Below are 26,796 nucleotides of genomic sequence, written 5' to 3' on the forward strand. Positions count from 1 at the left end.
CTGTAGGGGTGGTTTGAACTGGTAGTTTTCAGTGGCCAAGACTTCCGACGGGGTCTTGGTTAATGGCGTCCACTGTTTCTCTCTGTTTTCTCTCTTTACTTCTTTTCTGTGTGCTATCTGATTGATTGTGTGCCGTGCATCTTCTCTTGGTGGGCTTCTTTCTCTATGACTGGAAGGCCTCCATTACTGGCCTCTGCTTTTTCTGCCATTTCGGTCATTAGAGTTATGTGCGCGTTGACGGTGGTCATCACCGGTCAACTGTTTGTTTGTCTGTGCTATTGTCTTGGCGGCCTCAATGAAGGTTTCCCAATCTTTGGGTCCTCCGTCTCTACCTTTCACGCGCTTGATCAGGTCGTCACACTTGACTGCCCTCATGAAGTGCGCGCGCATCATTTTTTCTCCCACATCCCCAATCTCCAAGCATTCTTTGTTATATCTTGTGATAAAATCTTCCACGCTTTCGTGGTCTCGGCGCCATATGTTTAGACAATCTGCTGGGTCTCTGGCGTGCCTCCGCTGTTGAGAGAAGTGTGCCAAGAACTTTTCTCTGAAGTCAACCCATGATTTAATTTTTCCTGCTGGTAAGCTGTCGAACCAGACGCGCGCTACGCCCACGAACGTTTGTGCGAACAGGTGGCACCAAGTTGGTAGGTTCCACCCACCTGTTGCTCCTGCGCCTTTGAAGACTTGGAGGTGATCGTCTGGATCTGTCAATCCATTGTATTTGCCAACGTTGTGCGGCAGCTTGGTTTTGTCTATGGCAGCTGTGGCAATTTCCTTGATGAATTTCGAATCTTCAGCCATGTCGTCTGGACGATAGCTTAAGGTATAGTCATGTTCTGCCTTTGGGTTGTACCCTGCACGCTTTGCGGGCTTGTATGCTTCATGCTCTGGATGAAGTCTGCTAAACACTGAGGTTTCCCCTTTGTATGTTGGGTCGTCTTCTTCTTCATCCCATTCTGTGTTCATATTGCGCGCGCCTAAACGAGCCTGGATCGGTTTTCTTTGCACATTGGGGTTTTGCACAAAGTTGCTTTCTGTTTCACCATAGGTATCGCGCGTGTCGTGCGCGCTTGGTCTCCTCACATTTTGAACGGGTCCTCTCTCCGGACGTAGGTTCCACGCGTTAGTCTGCTGAGTTGTATGTGTACTCAGAGACCTTGGTGGTGGAGTTACAAATGCTGACTGGTTAGCTTGTGCCTGGAGTAGAGCTTGTTGTGCGCTGAGTTGCGTATAAACGAGGTTTATGGACGCCATCTGTTCGGCATACCAGGAAGCGAGAGTTTTCCCTTCGGGTAGCCCTAAAAGTGCGGAGTAATTGAGTTGTGCTTGTTCCGATGGAGCTGAGGGGCCAGCTCCATGGCTTGGTGTCAGCACTGGTGGTGGTGTCTGTTGCAACGCCCCGGTCGGAGTTTGGAATGTGGCTCCGTTTGTGGTTTGACTGATGATCCTTGCTGGTGGTGTTTGGAAAGTGGGTCCAGCTGTGGTTTGGCCAACAACCCTGGATACACTCCCAAAGATAGGAGGAAAATCATTGTTCAGTTGTCCCTCTTGGATGGTTTCGTTCCTTTGACCCCTTTGGACGTGTGCTGTGTCTGAAACGAGTTCAAAGGAAGAAACTTCTCCGTCGACTGGGTGTGAGGGAGTTTGTTCAGCCATTTTTTACGAGTGTTTTTCAAAAGAGAAAAGAGATGAGGTTGGTTTTGCAAAAAGCGGATGGCGCCAATGATGAAACATCGATTAACACAAGGTTTATCGATGGGGTTATTTCGTCTACGGGGTTCAACCTCTTTTCTTGCTCGTAACAATGGCTTGAGATCTGCAAAACAGTAAACATCGTCAGTCTCGTTAAGAGGGGGAGAAAGGGGATTTCCCTCTTAACCAGGCTCCGGCGTGAGAATAAGTACTGTTCCGAGAGAAATAAACAGTGTGTGTATAGAGTGAGTATGGAGAGTAAAAGATCCTGAACCTGAATGATGAAGGGTCCTATTTATAGCCGGAGGGTGAAGAAGGAAGGAGCAGCCGTGCCAGCTGTGGGCGCGTGCCAGCTGTCCGACCAAGGGGAATATCCTCTTGGTCTGCTCTGTCACGGCAGGTGTAGTGGTACACGTGGCGTTCTTACATTTGCCCACGCTGGATACCTCGTACTGGCGTGGTCAGCCCTGCTCCCTGATTTGTTGCAGGCCTATGTGGCGTTCTGCGAGTGGTGACACGTGTTGTCCTTTATGTCGGATAGAGCATCTTTGGTGCCAGCTGCGAGTCTTCCAGAAGTTTCTGGAAGCTTCTGGATTGCTTCGCTGATATGGACGCCTTGTATGCTCAAAAGTGGTGTGGTCCCTGCCATGTAGGCAGGGAATTGGGACCATACCTCTTCAAGTCCCCCCAGTCCAGTGTGCCTTCTAGTTGAGTTGATCGTCTAGGAGGGATTCTGGACTTGTGAGAGTAGTGGTTTTTTGCGGCGCGTGGAGCCTAGAGGACGCGTGGCGCATGGGTCTTGGCGTTTTGAAAGAATGAGCCAAGTGTACGCACGGCGCATGGGTCTTGGTACTTTGTAAAAACTGAGCCAAGTGGATGCACGGCGCGTGGGTCTTGGCATTTTGTAAAAAATGAGCCTAGTGGACGCACGGCGCGCGGGTCTTGGCATTTTGTAAAAAAATGAGCCAAGTTGACGCACGGCGCGTGGGTCTTGGCACCTTGCAAAAAATGAGCCAAGTGGACGCACGGCGCGTGGGTCTTGGCACTTTGTAAAAAATGAGCCAAGTGGACGCACGGCGCGCGGGTCTTGGCATTTTGTAAAAAATGAGCCAAGTTGACGCACGGCGCGTGGGTCTTGGTACCTTGCAAAAAATGAGCCAAGTGGACGCACGGCGCGTGGGTCTTGGCACTTTGTAAAAAATGAGCCAAGTGGACGCACGGCGCGTGGGTCTTGGCACTTTGTAAAAAATGAGACAAGTGGACGCATGGCGCATGAGTTTTGGCCCTTTGTGAAAAGTGAGCCAAATGGACGCATGGCGCATGGGTTTTGGCCTTTTGTAAAAAGTGAGCCAAATGGACGCATGGCGCATGGGTTTTGGCTCCTTTGTTGTTTCCTTCTGATGGAAGCTTGGTGGGCATGGGGGAGTGTTTGGTGTGACTGTCTGACATCCCTGTCTTATCGGAGGTGAACAGTTGCTTTTGTAGTTACTTTCTGTCACGTCGGCCGGTTCTGTTGCCCATGTTTCCCGAAAAAAGAGCCGACGCCTTCTCTCTCTTCTGACGTGTCACTCCTTTATTGGTTCCTTTTTCTGTACCCTAACGGTCCACTACCCATCGCATTAAATGCGATGGGTATAAATAGGAGGCGGTTCCTCCTTCTTCTTCACTTTTTCAAATTTCAAGTGTGTTTTCCTTCTATCTTCTCCCTTCATTCTCCGTTGTTTTCGATAATTTTCTTTGAGTTCTTATTTCCGTCTTTTCTGTATTTGCACCATGTCTGGTACGAATCCCACCCAACGGAAGAGAAAATATAAGGGGAGGGCTCCTCCCGGTCCTGACCAGGCGGTCATTTGTTGGAAAGAAGAGGAGTTCATGAACCTGGTGAAGGGTATGGGTTTCCGTCCCGAGTGGGGAGCCCAGTATCCTCCTGTCGGTTCTACTGCTCTGGACGCCCCTCCGGGCCATATCACTTTGTATGCTGCGTTTTTTCGGGAAGGTAGTTTCAGATTACCTATTACAAAGTTTGCTGCTGCTGTGTTGAGGGGGTATGGGCTTCATATTTCACAGCTTAATGCTATTGGGGTTCCACGCATTACTCACTTTGAGTATGTCTGTAGGGCTTACCGTATTGAGCCTACGTTTCAGATGTTCAATGTGTTTTATAGTGTGACGTATGCTAGCGGTTTCTATTCGTTTCAAGCACGATCAGGTGTTGCTCCGGTGTGCTTCGTGCCTTTGAAGAGTCTTCATGACTGGAAGCAGAAATTTTTCTACATCCGCCGTGGTGTAATCCCGATAGATATGCCTTATCGGCAGGTGGGCCAAGGGATTCCAAGGGTAGATGTTATGGAAGATTATGGTGCTCAGGATTGGTATAAGAAGATAACCCACAAGGCGACTGCCATTTCTCAGTTGGATGAGATGGCCTTGGTTGGTACTGGGATGAGTTTGTTGTGGGTGCCCAAGAATCCATTGGGTCAGCCCGTATATAGCTATCAAGGCAAATGTATGTTTCTTTCATAAGATACCGCTGAGTTATTCTCCCTTATGTTTGTTATGTTTTCTTATCTTCTTGCCTTTTTGCAGTTGGTTACAGCTTGTTGAATGTCCTGGACCCTAAGGCGGCGGGTACCATGGTTGAAGCTATCCAAGCGGAAGGGAACCCGACGTGGTTAGACCAGATCCGGGGTCGTTTTTTGCATCCAACTGATGAGAGCTTGAGTAGATATGCTAGCGAGGTTCTAGGTGAAGATGTTTGAAATGACCCTGTCGACTCGGGTCGAGAGGGAGTTATTGTCCTTTCAAGTGGAAGTTCTGACCAAAACTTTGAAGATCTAACCTCTCGTTGCGTGCGTGCAGGTACCGCGCAGGGTGATGTTGCTGAACCCGTGCACGAGGTTGTCGGTGATGATGATGTAGAGGTGCCTGTTGACCCTTCTGCTCAATTGGAGTCGAGGAAAAAAGCGAGAACTGATAAGTCTGGGAGGAGAGAGGGGAAGACTGAGGGTAAAGCTGCTGGTTCTTCTCGTAAGCAACCCTCTACTCTTCCTTGTCTAGATTATGTGATAGTTTCTGACACGTTGTCTGGCCTAGGGGCTGGTGAGAGAAGTCGAGAATCGGATCCTGATGACAGTGCTACTCTGACTGAGCACATGAGGAAAAAAGCCATCGAGGATCACAAGCGCAAGCTTGATGAGCAGTCCGCTGCTCTTTTTGCTGCTAAAAAAGCGAAACTTCATAAGGAGGCCCCCCCAGCACCTTCTGAATCTAAGATTGATCTTGGTGTTTTTAGTGGAGGTCGTGGGAATCTTTTGGAATTAGGACTATACCTCTTCAACAACCAACCACTACCACCTGACCATCGCAACAACTGGTTCACCACCACCAGTCGACCAACAGAGCACAGCCCACACCATCTCCCCAATTTCAAAAGCCACAAATCAAAAGCCCCCAATTTCAAAATCATAACTCAAACTCACCTCAATTATCAAGCCCTAAAACCTGATTGGAGCCTCAAAACCGGCACAAATTGAATCCAACTACCCTAAGGTAGTGGTGTAACGACGACGCTATTTTGGAGATACAACCCTAACTGTCTGACGGTGGCGCTGAGGTAGTGTTGTAACGGCGGCGCTAGGTTAGTGGGGTGTGGTGGATGGTGGCAGTAAGTGTGAGAGAGGGAGAAGTGGTTTGGCTGATATGGTGTTGGGCGGAGGTGGTGGAAAGGTTGTAGATATGGTGTTGGGTGGTGGGCTGTGGTTTAGGGTGGTGATTGTAGGTGTAGGAGTGTTGAGGAGAGGTGGTTTGGTTGGTGGTTAGGGTTCGCAGGTGGGAGAAAAGAAAGAAGAAAGTGCAGTGTCCATCTCCATTTATGGCAGTGGCTGGAAATTGGTGGGGAGAGGGTGTGGCTGGAGTTTGTGGGGGAGAGATGAGAGTGTGTGTAGAGGGAAAGAGTGTATATATACATGTATGTATATATTTCTTTATTATATTTTTAAATTTGTTTACTTATTAACATATTTTTAAAGTAATGGGTAAAAAGACTAAACTGTCATTGAGTGAATTAACTTTAACGGAAAAAATTAACTAGGTTAGGCTCAAAGGACATAATGTGCAAGATTTGAAAACATAAAGTATAAAACTCATCAATTTTAAACAAAAAGGACATCGCCTGAAAAAATGTATAAAGATAAAGGACAAAATTTGAAATTCACTCTATAATTGTCATATTATGTATTACGTAAATTTTGGTGTAAATGATGTACATGAGTACATCACCGTCATACCACCTGGTTGGTTTTATGATAAAAAAGCAAACCAATATAACTAAAATTATATATATATATAGGGGATCGCTAAAATGAAAACTACCTCTAGTTGTAAAAACCATGCGAACTACTTTCTAGTCTTTAGATTAACAAGATGGATGGATGGGATTAAAAGTAACAAAAATTAATATTAAATGGTTTTTGTCTTATTATATCTTTAATATTATAATCCAAAAGGTTAACTTGGTAAAATAACTCTATTTTGTCTTTTTATCTTTATTGTTTTTATTAGTTTTTTTGTATTATTATATTACTTTTTATTTTTTAAACATAACTTTTTTATTAAAAACATTTTAAAATTTTCAGATTTTTTTTACAAGTTTTTTTTATATTTTTTACAATTTAAGTTTTACGTTAAACTTTTTAGGTTTTACGTTTTTTTGACGCGCCGTTTTTACGCCGGGTTTTTTCAAGCGTTGTTATTTTTTACGCGCCAATTTTTAACGCCGTTATTTTACGCGCCGTTTTTACAACGCCCCGTTTTTTCGCGCCAATTTTTTAACGCCGTTTTTTACGCGCCAATTTTTTAACGCCGTTTTTTACGCGACAATTTTTTAACGCCTTTTTTTTCAACGTTTTTTAACGCGCCGTTTTTTCGACGTTTTTAACGCGCCGTTTTTTCGACGTTTTTAACGCGCCGTTTTTTCGACGTTTTTTAATGCGCCAATTTTTTAACGCCGTTTTTTACGCGACAATTTTTACGCGACAATTTTTTAACGCCGTTTTTTACGTAAAACGTTTTTAACACGTTTTTTACGCGCCGTTTTTTCGACGTTTTTTAACGCGCCGCTTTTTTGCGCGCCGTCTTTTCAAGCGTCGTTTTTTTAACGCGCCGTTTTTTACGCACGGCTTTTTCACGCGTCATTTTTTCAACTCGCCGTTTTTACGTTAACGTTATTTACGTTTTAGGCGCCGGTTTTTTATGTTTTACGTGCCAATTTTTTAACACCGTTTTTTACGCGCCAATTTTTTAACGCCGTTTTTTCGAGACAATTTTTTAACGCCGTTTTTTCGACGTTTTTTAACGCGCCGTTTTTTCGCCCGTCTTTTTCACGCGTCGTTTTTCAACGCGCCGCTTTTGCGTTTTACGCCCCGGTTATTTACGTTTTACGCGCCGGTTTTTTGCGTTTTACGTCCCGGTTTTTTACGTTAACATTATTTACGTTTTACGCGCCGGTTTTTTGCGTTTTACGTCCTGGTTTTTACGCCAACGTTTTTTTGCGTTTTACGCACCGGTTTTTTACGTTAACGTTTTTTTACGTTTTACGCACCAGTTTTTTTACGTTAACGTTATTTACGTTTTACACGCCGGTTTTTTGCGTTTTACGCACCGGTTTTTTTCGTCAACGTTTTTTTACGTTTTACGTCCCGGTTTTTTACGTCAACGTTTTTTTGCGTTTTACGCACCGGTTTTTTACGTTTTAGGCGCCGGTTTTTTACGTTAACGTTATTTACGTTTTACACACCGGTTTTTTGCGTTTTACGCACCGGTTTTTTACGTCAACCTTTTTTACGTTTTACGCGTCGGTTTTTTTACGTTTTACGCACCGGTTTTTTTACGTTTTACACGCCGGTTTTCTTACGTTTTACGCACCGGTTTTTTTACGTTTTACGCACCGGTTTTTTACGTCAACGTTTTTTTTACTTTTTACGTTTTTACATTAAAACTTTTACGTTTTACGTTAGAAATTTTACGTTTTACGTTAAAAAGTTTACGTTTTACGTTAAGAAGTTTACGTTTTACGATTTACGTTAAAAGGTTTATGTTTTACGATTTACGTTAAAAAAGTTCGCGTTTTACGTTAAAAAAAATACGTTTTACGTTAAAAAATTTACGGTTTTAACTTTTTTTTTTATAAAAACTTTTTTACTCAAAACGAACACACTCAGAAATCGCAACTCGCTACGTTTAAACTTTACCGTCCTCAATTGACCATATTTGGCTTGTTTGACTGCTGACCCGAACCGGGTCCGTTGATTGCTTTCGACCCAAACCAAAACCCGAAACTGACCCGAGTTGCACCGCGTCGAGCCGAAACCCGAGCCGCTACTGAATTGTGTCACCGCCCTGTTTTCTTGTCGAACCGAACTTGAACCGAGTGAACCGTAACTGAACTATGTCGAACCGAAAATAAACCAAGATCCGAGCCGCCGAGATAAACCGAATCCGCTAAGCCACTTGACTGTGGTTGACTTGTTGACCCCGTCAACCAGCCGAGACCAAATCTCGAACCCAAACAAAAATCAAATCTTACCCGGAACGAAACTCTAGCAGTCACCACCGCCGTCGGATGTCTCCACTGTATCATCATCGTCATCACTCCTCAAAACTTTAGAAAAAAAAAAAAAGAAACAATGCATCTGAACACATTTCGTTTTAATAATTTTCCTTTTATAAAACGCAACAAAATTACAAATTCAAAATTGCATTCATTTTGGCACCTGATCGAGAAATGTTATTATTGTTATCTTTGTACAGTTAACCATTTCACACCTTGAATTCACACACACAGAGCAAAATATATCATATAAAGACTTATGATCCTTCCCCATCCTATCATATTCATCTGCAACAACACCCTCAAATTTCATTTAAGATATTCAAAAAGATGATACGTATATGGAACATGGACACCTTCATCATATCAGTGGTAGTTTGGATAGCATAGCCAGCGGAGAATGGATGTGGCCGTCGCCGTCGTCGGAGACGGCATCGGCCACTACCGTCTCCCTCTCTCTCTTCTCGATTCCTCCATCGCCATCATCGCCGTCTCCGCCACCGTCAGATTTGGCTCCGGGTCCGTCGCCGAATTCGTATAACTCGGTTTTCTCCGATTTTGACGTCGTTAGGGCTTCAGATGAAGGGATTCGGTTGAATTTTCACCATCGCCGCCGACCAACTCCCACCAACCACCTCCCCACCATCGTCTTCCGGCCAACCACCTCCGACCACCGTCTTCCGTCGCCGACCAACCACCCCCCACCACCGACCAAGCACCTGACACCACCCGTCTGGTTTAATTTTTTTTGAAGATGTGAGTGTTAGATCTGGTTATTTTTTTTGAAGATGTGAGTTTGAGAGAGAGAGAGAGAGGATATAAGAGCATTCACATTCTAACCATCAAATTATGTGAGGAGGGGTTTTTATATTATAAAGGGTATAAAAAGTGGTTGTGAGTAGAGGAGAGAGAAAATGTTACTGTTCATCTGTATATTTGGGGGGACACTGTTCACCTGTTATAATTTTTTAATATATTTTGAAAGTGGTTGTGAGTGAAAGTTAGAGAAAAATGTAATGATAATATTATTTAATTGAAAGGAGAGAGAAAAAGTATTTGTTTTTAGTGGAAATATATTGATATAGGATTTGTTTTTTAGTAGAATGTATGTATAATTTGATGGATTGGGTGTGAATGCTCTAAGATTTCAAAATTATGATCTGATAACAAAGTCAGTAGACTTTAATGAGGCACACAGAAAGACAGAGGTGACATTTCGAGGAAATGACGAAATTAGCCTTAAATGTATAAAATAATATAGCACAAATGGCAAAGTTTGATTGGTGGAAAGTGGTTCTCGCAGTTCTTACAACTGGGAGTGGTTTTCATTTTAGCGACTCCCTATATATATATATATATATATATATATATATATATAGGACAAAGATCCGTTAGGAACCACCCTTTATTGCGAGAACCGCGAGAACCAGTGTGAACACAAACAGTAATAGCTAAAAAAATCTAAAAAACACCCAAAAAAATTTTTTTTTATTTTTTTACTATTTTTTATATAAAAATCGCTACTTTTAGTATCCAAAAAAAAAAAAATTTTTTTTTTTTTAAATTTTTTTTTTTTTTTTTAAAAAAAAAATTTTTTTTTTTTTTTAAAAAAAAATTTTTTTTTTTTTTTTTGCTACAAAAAGTAGCGATTTGAACATAAAAAATAGTAAAAAAATAAAAAAAATTTTAGATTTTTTTTTTGATTTTTTTAGATTTTTAGGTTTTTTGGGGGTTTAGTTTTTAGCATTTTAGCTTGGGAGTGGGGGGGGGGGGGGGGGGGGGGTTTAGGTTTTTGGGTGGTGGGGAGGGGGTTTAGGTTTTTGGGGGGGGGGTGGGGGGGGTTAGGTTTTTTTAGGTTTTAGTTTTTAGCATTTAGCTTGGGGGGGGGGTTAGGTTTTTTTTTTGGGGGGGGGGGGGGGGTTAGGTTTTTTTTGGGGGGGGGGGGGTGGGGGGTTTAGGTTTTTGGGGGTGGGGGTTAGGTTTTTTTTAGGTTTTTTTGAGGGTTTTAGTTTTTAGCATTTAGCTTGGGGGGGGGGGGGGGTTTAGGTTTTTGGGGGGTGGGGGTTAGGTTTTTTTTAGGGTTTTTTTAGGTTTTTTTAGCTATTTTAACTTGTATTCACATTGGTTCTCGCGGTTCTCGCAATAAAGGTGGTTCTCGCATGAACCTTACCCTATATATATATATATATATATATATATATATATATATATATATATATATATATATATATATATATATATATATATATATATATATATATATATATATATATATATATATATATATATATTAAAAGGCAAAGTTGCCTATACCATCGGCGGAACCAAAGGGGTTCTGGCGGTCCATTAACTCTTTGACCAACCAAAATATCGACTAAAAATGGGTATTTGCTGTAGCTTTAGGTTAGTTTGACCCCCAAATTTCCACGATTAGCCTTTTATGGTTACGGAAAGAAATGAAATAGTGATGAAACTGGATGCTTTGGTTTGCTTTGAGTACGGAAAAGATAAAAGAACAGGACAGAAGAAAACTAAAGTAAAAAGTGAAGGAGAAAAATTATATTATATTATACTATATATTAATTTGCATCACCAAATACAGTATCTATAACTCTCACTAATATTATTATTTTTTCTTTTTATGGCATTTAAGTAATTAACTCATATTTGAGTGGCACTTTTTAGTATAATACAAGATAAAATCATCTTCTTTTATATTTTATATATTAACCACAAAAGTTTTGGTTTTTACACATCCCCTCAAATTTTTTTAGTTTTATCTTCTTAATGTTTTGATCACAAAAAGTTTTCTTTTTACACTTTAACCACATACAACCTATTTTTTTATTTTATTTTTGTAAACCAAATAGGAATTAACTAATAATGAATTTTACACTCAAATACTTATGAATTTTACACTCAAATACCTTTTGTTATGTTTTTATTAACTATATTCAACAATTTATGTGTTATATATTTCTCTACTTTTTTTATTTTTAGAATAATTGTACTTTTATCTGTTTCTTTTTATTAACTTTATTTATTATTTATTAAGGCTCATTCTATTTACACCCCCTTTTTACTAATTACACCCTCCTCTATAAAAACATCACATCCATTAATAACTTTTATTTTGTTTTTAGTGTTTTTTGTCTTTTAGTTGTCTTTTTTTAATTGTTACTTATTTATTTTTTGTTTATTAGTTATTATTATAACTTTTTTTTGGAATGTGACTTTCTCTGTACAGGACCGAAGTGGTCACCGGGGTCATGTCGAAGACATTTCCCCGTCAGCCCCGCTCTTACGGACGCGATATTCGATCGGGCCCCGGCCGGTGCGCAAGCTGACTTCCGCCCGGAAACCATACTGCTCCCACACGAGAGACTCGCTGGGGTAACAGCTGGGTAAAACCGGGTTTCCCTCAGGACCGCACCATGCCTCGGTAGGAACGATCCATCATTGGGACGTCCCACCCCCATATGCCGCAGCCGGGAGTCGAACCGACGACCTCCAAAGAGGAAGGCAGCCCAACTTAACCAGCAAGGGGATACCCAACTAGGCTAGGGGCGGGATTATTATTATAACTAAATAGTAAAAGAAGCATGCACTTTTTATTTATTTATTTATTTATTTATTTATTTATTATTATTATTATTAGTAATAGTAGTAGTAATGATATATTATTTATTATTACTCTTTATTAATAATTAATATCAACTAAAGATAAGTACTTTTTTACAAAGTTAATATCATTTAATAATTTACATACCGATCTTTAATCTATAACAGAAAATGTAGCAGGTTGTGCTATCCAAGAATTATACATATTTTGACGTGATTCAAATATATTCTTCCAGCCAGCTGCATCATTTTCTCTCATTAATTTCCATAGGTTGTTTGTGCTGGCAATTGGATACTCTCCTTGCAATTCTACCATTATAAAATGATTACCATTCACGTGTACAATTGTAATTATTATTTTTTTTCTGGGAACTCGTGAGGGCCTCTCCAAAGCGAATTCCAATCATGTTCCGTGGTGAAAGATGATTTGCAGTTTCTAAATATACTTTGAGATATATGCCACCTACACGAGACTTTCTCGCATGCATTTTTCGTTTTCGATCTTTTAGTCACAATAGCGTAACCAAGGCTACGTTCGGTGTTTCTAACCCATTCCATCAACTCTTCACGAGACTTGAACACCTAAAAGTGAACTAATATTAGTTACAAAATACTTAGGTGAATAAGCTTGAGTAGTTACAAAATAAAAATAAAACCTTCATAAGTTTAGTAGGTTTTGGGGATGTTACATTATTGTTATGAGCTAATAAGTAGTTGATAATGACAAGTGACAACTAGTTATCATTCGTATATTTTAACGGTTATAAATCAAAGAATTTCCGTATGGATTATAATGAAATGAAATTTGGTATGCCAAACGAACTCATTTAAACTAAAACAAGACCCTTAACCTAACTGGATTATATAACTAAGTTGAAACTTGAAACATGGGAATTAAAAACTATACCTGATTCGTTGAAAACCCAGACATCTCTTTAGCTTTTCTGAATGATATGATGAAGCATAAGTAGATCACTCTTTTAACAAGTAAATTTATGAATACATAAATTTATGATGCAGCTCTTTGAATGGCTTTCTGGAGTATATGTTAAAGAACGAGAGTAAAAGCCTCTGTTTGAATTTAATATGATGAAATAAAAATAGTGATAGGTAACAATATAAGAATCTCAGGTAACAAATAGGGAAATAAAAAAGAATATAATGATGCATCTTTTGAATGCAGTTTGATATGAAAGGCACTAAAAAACAAATTAAATATCTTACGAAATACAAATTTGATATGAAATGCACTAGAAAACAAATTAAATTATCTTTTGAATATAATAATGTTTGTTGTTCAAAAAAATATAAAAATAAATAATAATAATAATAATAATAATAATAATAATAATAATAATAATGCATTACTATTACTAATTGTAAATAATAGTAATAACAAAAACACAAAAGGACAATAAAATATAATAACAAAAAAACAAAAAAAACAATAAAATATGAGAGGGAGGTATAATTAGTAAAAAGGGGGGTGTATTTAGTAATCGTTTATAACTGCACATTTGTGTAAGGTTTCTTTCTTTTTTTTGTAGTTAGATCGTGGGCAACATGATATCCGGAACGTCAACATCCTAATCTTAAGTAACTGCTGCTTCTAGAAGCATTTCTCTATTTTAAAGGGCTGAGATTTAATCTCAGCTTGATCTAATGGCTGAAATTTCTTTTTGTTCTCATTGACTTTAACGGGAACATAAGAATATAGAATTGTAACAAATTTGGATGTGTCACGATTTTACGCGAGTTTAATTTACAATGTAACTTTTTGGTGATTTCTGAATATAAGTGTTTTTATCTACATTTCATCATGAGTCCTTTTTATCTACTAGTAAAGTACTTATTTCCATCCTAACCCTTGGTGTTTTAACATTGTTTATAACAACTCTTAATGTTTTAACATGTTGTCTTGATAGTTCTAGAATTTATTTTTAAATGATTGTTTAGTTTTTATATTATTGACCCACATAATTATATTGTAAAATAGATAATAAAAATAATATATTCTAGTAAATTAGTAATATGTATAAAATTGTTTTCTTCTCGTATCTTTTCTATATTAACTATCCTATATTTTTATTACTAGTATTAAGCCTCTGCGTTGCAGCAGTTGTTGTAAAACTGTGTCAAGTAGTACCAATGCTATACCACTGTTAGCGATCAGCAACACCGGAAAAGCTCGTAAAAACAAATTAAATAAAAACGAAAAAATAATGCCGAGCGAAAAGCAGACGTAAAATCTTTGAATCACGAACGCTCGCTGCAAAGAAATTAAACCGAAACGTAAAACATAGAAAAAAATAACTCAGTCAATCCAGCACCCGCACGTTGGTCGAACTTGTTAAACGGAGGAAAATAGATTTGTTGTGACAGTCCAGTCAAACGGGAAAAAATATACGAAAAAAAATGTTGAACCCCACACGCACGTTGCAGTGCATTAACTCACAAAATTTAGAACGAAACAAAAAACTTGGTAAAAATGATAAGTATGGTGGACCAAAATTGAAAATAAAAAAGAGTAAATTACAAAAATCGTCCTTTATGTATGCTACTTATTACAAACTGTGTCCTTTATCTTTAATATATACAAGAAACATACTCGATGTTTGCAAACCCTTGCAAGTTATGTCCTTTAACCCAAACTCAGTTAATTTTCATGGTTAAATTTGACTAAGTGAACCTCACATAAGGCTATTTTAGTCATTTTACCCTAAATAAAATATTAATGTTTAAAAAAAATATTCTACATGTATAATTATATTTATAAATATATACACAGACAACACACATATATCTAAACAATCCCCAACCTTCTTCTCTCTCTATGACTACCCTGGCACAACCACAACCACAACCCCCACCACCCACCTACCACCACACCAACCGGTCTTCTTCTCCGGTGAAACACCACCGCCAAACTCCGGCGACCAAGAACTCTCACACACACCCCTCCTCTCTTTCTTTCTATGTCTCGGATCGGAACCCTAGCCGCCGTCCTCCGGTTCAGAGATCCTCCGACCTCCGGTTCAGATCTCCTCCGTCCTCTGGCGATTCACCATCTGTAAATTTTGGGTATCAGCAGACCAAATAAAGGGGCAGATGGTGTGTGGCTGTGGTGGCAAGTGAGAGAAAGAGGGAGACGACGGAAGCGGCTAGCACGGCGGCGGTGGTGCGACGGTAAACAACAGGTGGTAATATCATGTCCCCTTGTTCTTGTTCATCTCAGAATCCTTATGGATCCCCTCATGTTTCATTTTTTTTCTTTCTTTCTTTCCGGTGACGGTGGTGGGGGTAGATGTGGGTGTTTGGTTTGATTGGTGATAACAGGTGGTGTGTGGATGTGGTGGCAGGTGGGTGGTGGCGGTGGTGGCGGTGGTGGCAGGTGGGTGGATGTGGCTGGCGACTTTCTCTTCAGATGCAGTTGGAATCCTGTTTTACATACTATACCTGAATGTGTTCTTTATTAATCAGTCACATCACATGATTATCTGCAAAGCTCTCTTGGTCATTATTTTGTATATATGGTTATTTTTATTGTGTTAGTTGTTTTTATATCAATTGATTGTGCAAAGCTCTCTGTTAGTTGCTTTTTTGCAATTGTGTAGATTTTATGTCATACTTGATAAGTTTGGGATGCATTTGCATTGATATTGAAAATTGATTGTGCAGGAGTGGGAGGTGGCAAGTGGCGGGAGGTGGTGACAAGTCGCTGGAGATGGTGGTGAGGGTAGTTCTGTGTTTTAGAGAGAGAGTATGTATATTTTGTTTATGTGTGAGAGAGAGAGCTGATGTGCGTTGTGAGAGAGAGAGAAAGAGAGCTGTGTATGTATATATATATATATAATTTTTTTATTATTTATTTTAATATTTATGATAATATGACCAAAATACCCTTATGTGGGATTGACTTAGTCAAATTTAACCATGAAAAGTAACTGGATTAGGACTAAAGGACGTAACATGTAAGGATTTGCAAACATTAAGTATGTTTTCTGAGCTTATTAAAGATAAAGGACGTACTTTGTAATAAATGACATACATAAAGGACGAACTTTGTAATTTACTCAATAAAAAAAAAGTTGGGATTAAATTGGAAAAGATAAAAAACTTTGGGTTAAAAGTAAAAAAACAAAGGGTCTAAATTGAAAAATTGAAGTTATATATTAATCTTAGATAAAGATAAGAATAAAAATAAATGATATCTATATAATAGTTATTAAATTAATATTAAAAGAAATTTATTAAATTATTATAAATAAAATTTATGAGGTTAAGGGAGAGAATGTCATCTGGCATTATTTGGAGTCTTTTATTATAAGTTAGATTTTTTTAACTTCATTATAAACTCATTCACGAAAAAATAAATAAAAGATGTATTTGTTCAAAATTTTAACTCACTTTTCTTTCTTCTGCGCTATGACATGCAAATGTAGAAGCCCACAAGAATCGCCAAGTACATAGTACCTCAGCCTTCAGGTGGGGAAAAAACTGGTTCGGTTCCGGGTAGAACCCAAACCGAAACCGAAAATCAAACTGACTGAACTCATAGGTTTGATATGGTTTGAAAACCCCTTCGTCAAAACCGGTTTGGAGCCGCTTAACCGAACCGCCTATAAACCGGAAGCGGTTTGGAACCGAATCTATATTTTTCACTTGGAAACCAGATTCGGCAAAAACCAGTTTTGACTAACCGGTTATAGAAAGAAACCGATTTGTGCACTATTACCTCAACGGTTCAACCTAACAGCATCCACCCTTCCACAGACTACAATTTCATACGACACCATGGGCCATCAATCAAGAATACGTTTTTACAAAATGTGTGTCGGGGCAACAAATACTGGAAGTAGCATAGAAATATGAATATCATGTACCATATTAAAGAATATGGTTATTATTCTAATACGTTACCCAACCCAACCATACAAAAACGACATTAAACAAGTTACCAACTCAGCAAAACAAGTAACAATGCCTAATAACATAAACTCATTCAAGAAAAAATAAATAAAAGATGGTGAAAGGCAAGATAAAGTGACAAACTTTCTTTCTTTTGTGCAACAACATTATAAGATGATACAAACCAAACCAAGGAAAAAAGGTGCAGTGTTTCATATGACAAAAGATTCAAAGAAGGTTTCTGTTGCGAAGTAACTCAATGCAACCTTGTTAGTTCTTCTACTCTCTTCATAAGTTCCTCCACCGAAACATTCATAGTTTTCGATATTTCTTCCATTCTGTTCCTTCCCAGATCAAGAAACGACTCGATTAAGTCACCGTCCAAGAAATTTCTCGAGTCAGCGGTTTTCTTCTCGTTATAAAACGACCTCCATTGCTCGTGGCTCAACCCGCCGACACCTTTTATGACCTTTCTTAAACTGGTTTGAAGTTTCTCCATGAAAATGTATTGGTCTTGTGGGAGTGAAGCAATAACGCCAATAACACCGTTAACGGTTCCAAAAATTATGGTTGGGATGTGACCAACATCAGAATCTGGCAACCGCATCACAAGTGAACCGTGTCGGAAACGGTTCACAAATTCACCAAGGTGGTATTCACCAACAACCTCTAGGCGGCCTCGTTCTTCATCAGTAGCACCTTCGCTGTTTTTACGGACTGTAAAAAGATTGAAATTGTTTTCAGCACCAAGGTATATGTCGTCATCAAGAATTTCTACAGCTGACATCCAGTTGGCGTTGTAGTCACGGGCCCGTTCCTCTATAGCACCTTCCTCATGCTGAAGTGGCAACAACAAAAGAAAGGGTATAAGTAGTAGATGTAGCAATTTTGAACATTACTTGTAAATGGGTCAACGTGGGTTGTATTTAATTTTAAATTAGTCAAACAGGTTAATCAAATCGTGGCCACTTCAATAGTACTAAAATCAGACCCATTCTATTTCAACTAGTACTAAGCCTGCCTACCTTGCCACCTGCCCGCCCAACCGTTTATTGTAATAGCAATTTAAAAATGAGTAGAATGCCACTTTCGTCTATATAAGGTTTGGCCAGTTTTGCGACTTTCGTCCAAAAGTTTGTTTTATCGCATCTAGATCCAAAAGGTTTGAAATCTTGCCATTTTCATCCGGCTCGTTAACTCCATCCAATTTTCTCCGTTAAGTCGGGAGTATTTTGACTGTTTTGTTAACTTAAAAAGGGCAATTCGGTCTTTTGAACACTTGTACATTATGCTACATGATTGTACATAAAGTGAAAAAGACAGGAATCGTTTTTTAAGTTAACATAAAAGACGGAAATACCCGACTTAACGGAGAAAAATGGATGCAGTTAACGAGCCAGATGAAAATGGCAAGATTTCAAACCTTTTGGATTCAGATGCGGAATAACAAACCTTTGGACGAAAATCGTAAAACTTGTCAAACCTCAGGGACGAAAATGGTATTTTACTCTTTAAAAATGGACAGAAAAAGTGTTTGTTGGTCAACAAGACCTGACCCGTTTTGATTAAATGTTCTAATCAGTTGCACACATGCCCTCCCTACCCATCTTGCCACATCTGAACATAATAGAATAACTTTGGTATGTAGAATAATGAGTTGGGTACCTTATAAATCAAGAGTGAAATTGATTTCATCAAATCACCAACAACGATGAAATCCCCACGAGTTTGTACATAGAGAGCAAGAATGTGACCGTGATGTCCACATTCAGATTGTAGTTCACGTGTGCCATCGTCACGAAGCATCCACTTGTACAGCTGAATTTTTTGATTTATAGCAGCAAGGAGTTTACCATTGAAGGCATTCAAGGAGTAAACAGCACCTTTAGTTTCTTTCTCAGCTACTAGTTGTAGCTTCCCATCTTCAACTAGGAAAACCAAAATACGGCCCTGCACATGTTCATCGATAAAAAAACAATATGTAAAACATGAAGGAACATATCTTGACTGAACTAATAGAACAAAACTGTGTGGATTAAGTATTCTGGCAATTTCAACCCATTTAGTTATGAACAGATCCATTCAGATTTTGTTTAATCTCAAACGGGTCAAACAAGTAAAAAAGAAAAACCCCATTCAGGTCAACCTGTTCCAAAAGTGTCCATTTGACCTGCTACCCAACCCACTCATTTTGCCACTTCGATTAATATCAAGTCAATTGTCATTTTCGTCCCGAGGTTTGGCCACTTTTGCGACTTTCATCCAAAGGTTTGTTTTTTCCCATCTGGGTCCTTGTGGTTTCAAAATCTTGTCATTTTCGTCCCTAAGGACCAAACCTCGAGGGGCAAAACTCGCAATAATTGCCAAACCTTAATAGGCAAATCAAAATATTGAGTCATTTTTCTTGGTTAACACTAAAATTTCAGAACATAGATATTGATCCTAGCAAAATATATCAAAAAAATACAAATAACAAATTATATTCGTATTGAAATTTAACAAAGGCAAAAAGATATGTACAAAGTATCAAAATATTAACAGCAGCATACCTTTGATGGTTCGTTCTCCTCTGGCATAACATAAGCAGTCCCGACACAGTAATATGCATTGTTGTCATCTGAGAAAGAACAGCTGAGTATGGAGCAACCGTACTCAAATTGGTCAAGTGAATAAGTGGATATGAAATCAAATGTTTGGTCATCTAACAAACGAATAAAATGCATTTCCGATTCTTCTGTGCTTGACTGGTTGTACTTTAAACTGCATATCGCAAATGTACGAGACTTCTCTTGATGGCAGATACGCCTTGCATGTTCACCGAGAGGAATTGAACGGATGTGAAGCTTCTGAATATCATCAATTGTCCCAATTGTCAATTCACCTTCTTTAGCAATTGCAAGACTGCCCAAAAAAGAGACATCGCATCATAAAAGAATTATAATCACATCATACGACACCTTGTTACATCACTAGGTTGTTCATGTGACACTAAATTAATTGTTTATGAAAGTTAAGGGTGAAGGTAGTTAACCTGTCTGGGAAAGCAGCAGAGTTGAATGGGCACATGTAACTGACTTCTTTCAGGTTCACGTTACTGTAGAGTAACTTTTTGTTACTGCTGTATATAACTGTTGGCCTGTCAGAGGCTGCAAAAACATGTGTGGTATTCTTCGATGAAAACGTTCGAAGGGTTATTGGTTGGGTCCCAAGTGAAACTTTTTTCCTATCAGTTAATTCGCCAGTACTCATGTTCAGTAAAAAGTTCAAAAGATGACCATCTCCAAGTGCACATAGCAAGTAAGGTATCTGGAAAATAAACATTTAATTCTCATAATTAATTAAATAAAGATGAATCTATAAACAACTTAAAAATAAATTAAAAGAATTAAAATCATACCCCTTCAAAGGCACATAGAAGAACGGATCGGGGTATAATTTCACCACCTAACTGTTCCTCAGTCATGAGATTTAGGTCCGGGAGTGAAAATATTTTAACGCTAATGTCCGTCCACATACCAACAGCAGCAAGGCTACTGTAATTTGGATTTTCACCGATCGGATTTATGTCGAGGCATGAAATGTCGTATTTCAGTTGGGCATGCTTTTTTTCAACTAATATTCCATCACCAATTTCGAGATAGACAAGATGGCCACCTCTAGTAGCCAAAAGAACCTGTCACAAAATTAATATTTTAAAATTAGTCACTCATGTCTTCCTTTAAATAATATCAAAACGAAACAGATAATATAAAAAATATCAAGATGAAAATTAATTACCTGAGTAGCATTAGCAGTGGCAACATTGATAGAGTAGTCAGCAGGTGCAGGCCACTCATGTCTTAATTCTCGGGATACCGAACTCACAAGTCTCACAGAGCTTGAAGTAACCTGAAACATATAACAAAATATTCAAATAAAGAAACATATATGCAAAATAATAAATTGAAGATACTCATGCATACCTGAACAAGTTGATTATGCACAGCATCATGACAGAATAATGTTTGTACTTGAGAACAAAAGCCCTCAATTTCAGTTTCCTCGAGCTCATCTTCCATATTCATTGCTAATATTCGAGTCTCGCTAATAAAGCTAACAACCAAAAATGTGTCATACAGATCATCTGTTGCTGATCTTAGTGACCACATTCCTTTTATACCTTGTAGTTCCACAGATGCCTTTAAAATGGAAATTGTGGTATAATATAAGTAATCACGCTTGTGAAGTAGGGTCAATAGAAACAAAAAGATTAAAGCATACCTGTTCGTTTATCCCAATTCCGTTTCTAACGATGCGAAGAGAGCCGTCTTTATATGCTCCTGAGCAAGTGACAACTTGGCCTTGACCTTGCCTCTCTAAGTCAACCACACAAAAGTCAACAATAGGGCCCAAGTTGACATACTTTTCTAGCACTTCTACATAAGAACCCTTTGCATCAGGCTGGAGATTTAACTTAATAAGCTGCAATGGACAATGGAGTAAAAACTTCAGTGACGTGGCATGATATAACTCAATTCAACAGAAGCGTGAAAACTTCACAAATATAGGAACTTGATCCTTCAAATTAAAAAGCAGGTCTTCGTTTAAGTTGTCAGTTTAAATGTTTTTATATATAAATTTGGCCCATGTGTCTCCTAAATCCCTGAACTGGAGAAAGTATAACCTTAACAATTGTGAATTAATAAAATAAAAAAAAAGCAATCGTGTACACACACCTGGGAATCTCCATAGCTTGAGCCTACATATACAAACGCATTATCAAGATATGATATGGTTGATGCTACAGATGTTTCCCCGAGAAGCTCAATTTTTAGTCCAGTAACCCTAGAAACAACATAAAGAAATTGTCGCTAAGAACAATCATGAACATCAAGTAGGCTTAATTACATCTGTATAAGCAGAAAATACAGAATTATAACTCACTTTTCTTTCTCGTGTGCTATGACGAGCAAGTGAAGAAGCCCACTAAGATCACCAAGTAAATACCTAGAACCATCAGCATCCACCCTTCCATATGATCTAGTAATTGACTACAATTTTATACAACACCATGGTCATCAATCAAAAAAAATAAACATTTATAAAATGTGTATGTGTGTGTGTGTGGGGGGGGGGGGGGTAAGAAGAAGGTTCACTTGACTTACGGGTCTAATTGGAATCGCTTTAAATGTAGAAGCACTACAATAGACAATTGTCTCTTCCCCAATAATTAATACACCACAAAAAGGTGGAGGAACCGGAATCAGCAAATCAGCACCATTATCGAGATTGTTCTGAGACCACGGACCCTCAACAAAGTCTTTGTCCTTTAAAGAAACCTCGTATGTTTTAACATGGCGAGCATCTTTGTTATCCTGAAATTAAGCAACAAGATGTTTGTCTTTCTTGAAAAAGATTTTTGATTCTCACTAAATAACATTCGGCTGTTAATAACTTCGAAAACAAAATCCTTCTAAGAAACCAACCTGATATAGAACAACAATTGTAGGCTTTGGACAACCATATAGAAATTTGATATCCAAAACTTGAAGTTCTTCTAGCCTGAAATACATATAGAAAGAGAACAATAAGTTGGTTACTTTCAGTATCACAACACTTGTGAAGAAATAGAGCAGAATGGGGTATTTATAATGAAAATGAACGGTGAAAAACTTTTGCATTTGTCAAATAAGCATAAACGATGTGACAGTAACATATAGTGCTCAAAAGTAACATGTGCCTGATGTTAAATGCTTCTTTGAGTTGTCCTTTGTTATCGAATGGAATAACCTGAAGACATAAAGTAATGTGGTTATTCCAACGGCATAAGAAAACAGAGAAGGTGAATTGAAACCTGAAACCTAAATTGCCTCGAAAGAAACAAGTACCTTGAACAAGCCATCGTACAAATGGAGTCCAATGAGTCTGCAGTCGGGGTCAATTATGCCTATCTGCAAAGATCAAAATGTGGAAAAGAATATTAGACACTAAATAAACGGAATAGGGCTCAATTTTGCTATTATAAATATAAAATGGTGATGTTCAAGAAACCTGATAGCGATACATACCTGGCCATTGTCTGTAGGTCTGCCTATGCGATCTGAGACATCACCGTTAGATCTACACAAATCATAAACAAAAAAATATTAATATGTTGTATAAAAACATAGTTTAGCTTTACTATAGAACCCAACCTTGTAATAACCTCGTTCGCAGCAGCATCCCATTGAAGAACGCAAAATTTGTATCTTTCTGTTGCAATAAACAGCAGGTCTTGTGTTTCACCCTTTAATACATGAACAACACAACATGAATGATGCATGAACTATATCATAGGTTCTTATAAAATCTACACATTAATTGACTCACATGAGGACGGAAAAGTTCTAGGGTTGCGATTCTTCCGTATATTGGCACATCCAGCATAGGCTGCATAAAAGCAAATTCTCAATTAAATATAGCATCAGATTTATCCGCCAATCAAAACTATAGGATCTTGTCATACTTAGAGATGCATGGTAAAAAAAAATAATCATGTAAGAAAGTTGATCAATATGAATGATACAACTTCAAGCATCTAAAAAACGTAAAAGTGGTATCTTACATCCTTTGCATTGCAACCTTTGTCTATAATTGTTAAACAAAAACAAGTCTACGTTTCAGCCTTAAAATTCTTTATTCTCACATCTTGGTCAATTCATATGCAGGATAATGATGCTCTATTCTTTTAATTTTACCACTGACTAACTAACTTTTTTTACTATTGCTTAAGCAGATATATTTATCTTTCTACATTTGTTGAAGAAAGTTTTCAAAAACTAGATCAACTGGAAATTTAAATTTTGTTCACTCTGGACGGATAATGATGCTCTATTCTTTTAATTTTACCACTGACTAACTAACTTTTTGTTTACTATTGCCTAAGCAGATATATTTATCTTTCTACATTTGTTGAAGAAAGTTTTCAAAAACTAGATCAACTGGAAATTTAAATTTTGTTCACTCTGGACAACAGAACATACTTTACCTCAAATGTGTCCAATATTGTTAGTTTATTGTAAAATAAGTAAAAATGACAGCAAAACCAAACCTTGTTGCATGGTATCAATTGTCAATTATCTAGGTTTATACTAGGATATCTGAAATTTCTGAATCAAAACCTGGCATGTAGGTTAAGTAAAGTGGAATGTTGTGCAGCTAAACATATACCGGTGTAATAAAGGACCAAAACGCATAAATGATGGCTAATGTGTGTTTACAAACTACAAAGCACACATGAACTATCTAATATGCAAAAATCATGAGCGTGAACCCACCTGCAAGCCTTGAGGAGTAAGTAAATGAATCTCTATACGCGTACATTTCCTGGCAAACAGATGCACATTGAACAAAAATGAGTCACAAGATAACGCAATTAAAATCCCTTTGTTACTAAAAATGCTAAAATTTCCAGAAAAAAAAAAAGCTAACATAAAGTAACAGGAACAAAAAATTATGACCAAGCAAAAGCATGTTTCGCACAGTTGCCAATCAAAACAGCCTAATCTCGTAGCTAAAAACCAAAAAGATACAGTTTAAATTCTTAGGTCATCCCCAATATCAATCCTATACAAAAAAAAAATCCATATATAAACCGTTTATCTTTATCAACATCGGAACAAATTATGCGCACCTTGTAAAAACTAAGATGCCTTATTCTGTACCGAATATATTACACATGGATTTATTCTAGATATGATAGTTATACAACAAATTTAACACATAACAATTAAAAATGTAAACTTCTAGACAGAAATCAACAAAGATTCTAGCATTCTATACCGATTAATTTTCACGAAAAAACCGTCAAATTACCGAAATGCTAGCTCAAATTTACGTATCTATCTAATACAATCCATACCTCACAACCGTATAAGAACACACAAATCTATTAACAGAGAAATAAGCCCTTCACACCATGTAAGAACTAACATAATGCCATATTCTGTTACACTTGGATACCTTCTGAATATGATAATTATAACAAGAGATGTAAAATTCACAACAGATATCAACAACAATTTCTAATTTTTTACATCAATCAATTTTTCACAAAAAAAAAAAAAAAAAAAAAAAAAAAAAAAAAACTTTCAAATTACAAAAACAATAGCTCAAATTCCCCCATCTAACCTAATCCACAGCTTGCAATCGTTCTCCAATGCTCGTAAACAACACAAATATAGAATAATGTTACACTCGGTCACTTGGATACCTTCTAGACATGATAATCATATAACTACTCACATAGCAACTAAAGATGTAAAACTCATAACAAAAAACAACCCTAACTTTTTCACATGAATCAATTTTTCACAAAACAGCCGTAAAATTACAGAAACGATAGCTCAAATTTACACATCTAACCTAATCCACAGCTCGCAATCGTTCTCGTACACTCGTAAACAATACGAATCAACATCTAGTAAACGGAAACGAAAACGGAATCGAAATGAAAATAGAAATCGGAGTGAAGACTTACGCGATGATAAGGTTGAGTTCTTGAGAACCGGTGAAATTACCTACACATGAATGAGTGACATTCGTCGGCTTATGAGCTGTAACGACGTAATTATACGTACTCATCTTGTTCTTCGAAATGGAACCCTAGAAACCCTGTTCTTCTCGATTCTTCGATTTCTGTTGGACACCGGCACCGCGAATGCTACTTATTATTATTGTGTTGCTGGTGAGAATGCGGGCCACGACGTCGTTTTGAGGTGTATGAGGAGGCTATGGGTATTGTTGGTATTGGGCTATGTCTAACATATGAGACACTAGGGTTCCTATTCTTGTTTTTTTTTTTTTTTTTTTTTTACTTTTTTTAAGATATTTTTCATTGATGTTGGATCTATTTAAGTGTTCTAGTCTAATTTGAGATAAGTGTTGTAGTTTGTTGTTTGGAAAAAAGTAAAATTGTATTAGGATTTTTTTTAAGTTAAAAAAGACATTGTGGAAGTTTTTAGAAGAGTTTATGTATTTACCTGACTCGGTGTTGAATTTTATAATTGGATACACACAAACGTATTAATGAGGTGTCATAGGTGAAATCGATATAATCTAAAAATGGGAGATTGTTAATTCAAACATAACTATGAAGTATTAAACTTTTTACCTGATATGTCTTGTGTAGCTTAATCGGTTGTCCTTCGTAATAATGTTATATGCTATCTATAGATAAAAAAATCCATGATATTATGTATGCTAAATCATTTGGTGGGCGTTAATTACAATTTTGCCACGACAGCTTATTTGTTTGTGTACTTTTACTATTGGGTCACGTAGCTGCTGCTTTTATCCAGTGTTGTAAAAATCGTGATTAGTCGGTGATCGGCCTGCTACCTATTAATTTTCAATTAATAGTCCATTAATCGCTAGTCGGTCCAAGCCGGTGCTAGTTAGGGCTAGTCGGCCCAATAAGATGACTTAAAATTTGGCCCAAAAATATTGTTTAAGCCCATTTTCTATCAATCCCTACGACCCTACCCCAATACCCCTACATCGACCATTAATCCCAATTCCCATTAATCACATACTAAAGCATCATCTGCCATGTTCTTTTAAAATTACTTTTAAGTTTTTATTCGATCCTTAGATCACCCATCATAATAAATGAACTTATCATTTTGAAGGTTTTTAACTGAATTATAGTATTATACACACGCATACAGCTTTAGTTAATGTTACTATATTTAAGGTATACACATCTATTCGTTGTATACCTTAACTTTTCAATAATGTATAAACACATATAAAAATTCCAATCTGATTAATCGATAGTCCCACTTCACCTGTCGACTAGCGAGTTCTACAACCTTGCTTTTACCCACCCTTTATACCACTGATTTTTTATTTCTCATAAAAGTTCAAGTAGTTGAGTTATTGCCATGATTTAAACGAACAGTTCACGAACATAAACTAACATAAAGTAATTATTTATATAAATTATT

The 26,796-nt window shown here is 37.7% G+C and overlaps 2 protein-coding genes across 2 annotated transcripts; one reads left to right on the plus strand and one right to left on the minus strand.

Moving 5' to 3' along the window:
- Positions 1-8,643: 8,643 nt before the first annotated feature.
- On the plus strand, positions 8,644-9,054 carry LOC110913812 (lysine-rich arabinogalactan protein 19-like). The gene has a single exon (XM_022158631.1). The coding sequence runs from the start codon at positions 8,644-8,646 to the stop codon at positions 9,052-9,054; it is 411 nt and encodes a 136-aa protein (XP_022014323.1).
- A 7,857-nt stretch (positions 9,055-16,911) lies between these two features.
- Positions 16,912-25,563, minus strand: LOC110911784 (DNA damage-binding protein 1). Its single transcript, XM_022156437.2, has 19 exons — positions 25,329-25,563; positions 24,127-24,175; positions 23,180-23,239; positions 23,005-23,096; positions 22,879-22,930; positions 22,699-22,761; positions 22,551-22,600; positions 22,297-22,372; positions 21,976-22,185; positions 21,755-21,861; positions 21,547-21,655; positions 21,092-21,292; positions 20,794-21,009; positions 20,609-20,719; positions 20,229-20,504; positions 19,863-20,137; positions 19,381-19,732; positions 18,497-18,781; positions 16,912-17,669 (listed from the first exon to the last, which is right to left on the minus strand). Exons 1-19 carry the CDS (start codon positions 25,430-25,432, stop codon positions 17,088-17,090), a joined length of 3,270 nt encoding a protein of 1,089 aa, XP_022012129.1. The 5' UTR covers positions 25,433-25,563; the 3' UTR covers positions 16,912-17,087.
- Between the last annotated feature and the right edge of the window lie 1,233 nt (positions 25,564-26,796).

The sequence above is a fragment of the Helianthus annuus genome, chromosome 15 (genome assembly GCF_002127325.2).
Source record: "Helianthus annuus cultivar XRQ/B chromosome 15, HanXRQr2.0-SUNRISE, whole genome shotgun sequence".
NCBI lineage: Eukaryota > Viridiplantae > Streptophyta > Magnoliopsida > Asterales > Asteraceae > Helianthus > Helianthus annuus.

Excerpts from the sequence above, each read along its gene's own strand:
- LOC110913812 (XM_022158631.1), top strand. The coding sequence starts at position 8,644 with ATGGAACATGGACACCTTCATCATATCAGTGGTAGTTTGGATAGCATA.
- LOC110911784 (XM_022156437.2), bottom strand. The coding sequence starts at position 25,432 with ATGAGTACGTATAATTACGTCGTTACAGCTCATAAGCCGACGAATGTC. Across the intron at positions 23,097-23,179 it reads TAGAACTTTTCCGTCCTCAT|GGTGAAACACAAGACCTGCT; the intron begins GTGAGTCAATTA and ends CATGTATTAAAG. Across the intron at positions 21,293-21,546 it reads CAAGCTATGGAGATTCCCAG|CTTATTAAGTTAAATCTCCA; the intron begins GTGTGTGTACAC and ends TGTCCATTGCAG.